The following is a 4,412-nucleotide window of genomic DNA, read 5'->3' on the forward strand; positions in this document are numbered from 1 at the left end:
GATCATCATTCAATGATGAGCCATGGACTTACTATCGATACATTATTATTTAATTTCATGTGATGAGCTTAACAATACTGTAATTTTTATTCAGATTATTATCATTATTTTTGGATACACTTGTATTTATTTTACTATCTAATTAAAAAATACAATTCAGTGTTTGCCTCGAAGAATTCATTGCAGCTTTTTTTATATGTACTTGAGTACTGTGCGTGTAAAGTTTTCAATATCTATCGAGTGGGTTCTTCTGGCAAAGTAATATTCCCAAAACTTGTCTCTACTATGAAAATGAATGTACTGTTGTCTTACTGTGTATTTTTCCAAGTAAAGCAGTCATACCTTTTCTTACAACTTAGGCTTATTTCATAATTAACTTTATCAGAATCAGTTCAGTAATTTTGCTGCGAAAGCCTAATATACAGACTGACAGACAGGCAAAGATATTGCATTTTAATTTTGTGGTCCAAGATCAATACGTTTTTGCATACACTGTGTCTATTGCTATAACAAATGTCTGTAATCTGTATGCCTGTAATCTAACATAAGCAGGTTTAAAGTCATATCCAGCTGTTTATTTACAAAATAAATTAGAATTTAGTTTATTGACTTCGATGCATTCGCCGCGTGTAGATAAATCCAAAGTTATAAAATGCTCTTGCGCTTGTTTTGATGAAAATAATTTCTTGGATGTGTTACTTTTATCTTATATATATATCAATATAGTCCATAGGTTCATCTGAAGAATCTGAAGTTGTTGTAGTTGTTGTTGAATCTGATGTTAATCTGAAGAAAAATCATTTTAAATTTTAAATATATGCTTACACTAAGATACATATTTATATTTTTACGGTATATTTTTATGCAATATTATTTTTGCGTATTTAATTTTTACGTAATATTATTTTTTCATAACTTTATAGGTAGGTAATCTATTTTATTAGGTAAATAGGTATTAGGTACAGGTGCTATATCGATTTATTCAACATTAGTTCGAGCTCAATTATGTTTATTGCATTTGGCATCTCTAGTGAAAATAAGTCAACTGTCAATTATTGTCAGAGTGATATTGTTAATTGTGTAGGCCGTAGTATTTTTTTATTTATGTAATAATAAAAATAAAATTATTATTTACCATGGTTCTTAAGGAATTTATTGATGATTATGCATGTGTTTTCTCTATATTAGCATGTATATTTTTAACTGTCACATATGTTGCAAGTTTGTATATTTGGAAGTCTACTTATAGCAGGTGACTATTTGTTTTGTGTGTTTTTCTAAAATCTCACTTCATTGTCTTCGGAATTTATTGTCATTTCTTTATTAAACATATGTTGTCTTCAGGGATCATCCAACTACAATCAAGCGGAGGTTCTTCAGTGTTACTTGCATGATGATTGTGGCACCTTTCATATCTCAATATTTCTGGACAGAGGAAACTTTGAGGAAAGGTGACCTGTGGGAACACATGGGCTTAAAATATTCTGGAATAATTCAAGCAACTCTACTGCCATTATTTATAACAGCTGTATTATTTTTGGGACCATTGACTATGCAGTTTCTATCTGGAACATTGAAGATATATGCAGGTATGTGATGTTTTAAAATAATATCTGAACATCTGACACAGTATAATACTGCAGTGTAATCATTTGTGTAAGTTATGCACTAGCCATGTTGCACATTTGTTCATTAGATAACATTTTTAGACTAATTATCTTTGCCAGAATTCTTAAGCTAACTTTATCCCTTTTATAAGTTGCAAGCCTAAAATTTATATCAAAACTGCTATATTTATTTTTACACTATTTATTCTTTTGTTATAAATATAGCCTATTAGTACAATCTCCACTATTTCTTTGTTACATAGAGCCAATGTATTGGGTAGCAAGCTGGCAAGATCTAGTGTGGGTGAGGAACCATGTGATGGCACCACTCAGTGAAGAATGGGTGTTCAGGTCATGCATGGTGCCACTGTTGTTGCAGTGTCTGGAACCGAGCACCGCTGTGTTCATTGGACCAATGCTCTTTGGAATTGGTGAGTACTAGTTTATGGAAAATTTTATCTATAATTCATTATATATTGTACTGAGGCAAGGAAAACCCTAAAATAAATTACTGCTTTTTGAAATATTTATTTGTTTACATCTTTGGAATACTTAATATTCCCTCTGTTAATATAGTACAGTTGTTTATTTAATAATATATAGTCAGATATAAAATGTATTATAATGTATGAATGCAATTTTTTTAATTGCAAATGCAATTATTTTTTATAATTTGTTTCAGCTCATTTCCATCATATGTTTGAACAAATCAAGTCGGGACAGGGAGTGAAGACTGCTCTACTAATTTCATGCAAGTACAGTTTTTACTATTATGACACGTCATGGGTATTTGTTAAATACTGAAATTTGCTTCATGGTGTTTACATTGTTTATATGGATGCCCACTAATGGGATAGTTTTTTTTTTTGATAAATTTGAGCCTATGTTTTAAGGTCAACCTCTAGTAATACATTGGTGAAAACAGTGTGTGATGTATATGCAAACATAAAGACAGACAGACCAAATTCCCAAAAATTCTTGTTTGGGCTTTTGTTGCTCTAAGGACTTCCATTATTTGTTTTTCTTGAATATCAATATTGTACCTACATGGGCCTGTTACAATTTTATCCTATGATAAAAATCTATTTATAATATTAATGAATCAACAATTTAATGGAGGATTAACATTAGGGTGTACCTAATATTTTGATTTTATAATATTACTAGCTTTTGCTTGATGCTTCGCCCACATTAAGGAGTTTTCTAGAATAAAAGTCCTGCTATATATTTTCTATGATACAATATACCCTATAACCTTCCCAGGGTCTTAAACTATCTTCATACCAGATTTCATAAAAATCAGTTCAGTAAATTTTGAGAAAATCAATCACATACACATAGACAGAAAAGGGGACTTTGTTTTAAAATATGTATAGATGTAAAAAAAAAATGTCTTTATTTACAATATAGGACATCATATAAAGAACAAGGATTGATCCTTTTGGTTAGGTATTGTTAAATAATATTTTAAGTCAGTTTTTAGGATTTTGACTAATTATAATATTAATTATACATATTGCAAAGATTATTCAGATCCTTTCAGGGCTTTACAACATTTTGAGTTTCCTCAATGGTTTGTTATAATTATTTTGTTTTACATTAAATGATTGATAATGTGTTTGTTCTTTACAGCATTCCAGTTCATGTATACTAGTATGTTTGGAGTATACTCAGCATACCTGTTTGTAAGAACAGGTAAATATTATTTTCTCATGTTTCTTATACATTGATTGTTGTATTGTTTATATATATTTCTGTGCCAACAGATATTTATATGCAAAACCTTACATATAAGGACCATTTTATTGTATTCTAATGCTAAATAGTTCATTAATTCCGTAATAAAAATTGACTTATAAATATTAAATTCTCAAAGTAACTTCAATTGCATTTAAGGGTTTACATATACCATTTTCGTTTGCAGGTCACTTCATGGCTCCGCTAATCGCGCACATGTTCTGCAACCACATGGGCTTCCCCAATTTCGGCGAGATCCCCCAGTTCCCGCCAACTCAGAGACTAATCATCATTTGCAACTTTCTCATAGGATTCGCTCTCTGGTGCATACTGTTGGTGCCAGCCACAAACCCTGACATTTACTACAACAGACTACATTGGGACACTTGAATAACAATAATAGTATATTTTATACCGCCTCTAATAGAATTTTATACTACACACTTACGGAATGTCGATTTGTAAGATTTTTACCTAAATAAGTTACCATAGTTTCCAGAAGGGATCTGTTCCGGTCGTTAGATTTAATTAGTTCACGTCGATATTTAGCATTCAATATAAGTATTTTATTTTTTGTATTCATAATTTGTTAATAATACAGATGTGAAACCGCCATAATGCAATATGCTGGATATAGAACAATACGAAGATGTAGTATTAACGATATTTAATGTAAGGTGGTAAATGTCAAAAAATTACAGGTATATTTGTATTATATAAGGTAATGTGTATGCATAATAAGAAGTTAACCTCGATTATCGCCATTTAGTAAGACGTTAATGTATTGTGCTGCAATGTAAAGCCTATCTGTGTTGTAACAAAAATACAAAATATACCTTTTAGAATTCAAGTGACTCGTGCCATATTTCTACTTTTATATCGCGTTAGCACACATTCGCGTAATACGTAAATTGTATGGACAGAGTCCATTATGGGTACATTTCATAACGTATTGCCTCACTAGTCAATTGATGTATTCTTATAGATAGTTTGTGTTGTATATTATCGCCATAATTGTGTGGTCTTACAATAATTTTATGAATAAGGTAGATTTTAGCTTTGACTCTG

General features: G+C 30.5%; 1 protein-coding gene across 1 annotated transcript; it reads left to right on the forward strand.

Moving 5' to 3' along the window:
* Positions 1 to 1,033: 1,033 nt before the first annotated feature.
* Positions 1,034 to 3,980, forward strand: LOC119192558 (CAAX prenyl protease 2-like). Its single transcript, XM_037446371.1, has 6 exons — positions 1,034 to 1,252; positions 1,345 to 1,589; positions 1,871 to 2,038; positions 2,290 to 2,358; positions 3,240 to 3,302; positions 3,532 to 3,980. The coding sequence occupies exons 1-6, from the start codon at positions 1,137 to 1,139 to the stop codon at positions 3,732 to 3,734; spliced, it is 864 nt and encodes a 287-aa protein (XP_037302268.1). The 5' UTR covers positions 1,034 to 1,136; the 3' UTR covers positions 3,735 to 3,980.
* The last annotated feature ends 432 nt before the right edge of the window (positions 3,981 to 4,412 follow it).

This window comes from Manduca sexta, unplaced genomic scaffold (genome assembly GCF_014839805.1).
Source record: "Manduca sexta isolate Smith_Timp_Sample1 unplaced genomic scaffold, JHU_Msex_v1.0 HiC_scaffold_2926, whole genome shotgun sequence".
NCBI lineage: Eukaryota > Metazoa > Arthropoda > Insecta > Lepidoptera > Sphingidae > Manduca > Manduca sexta.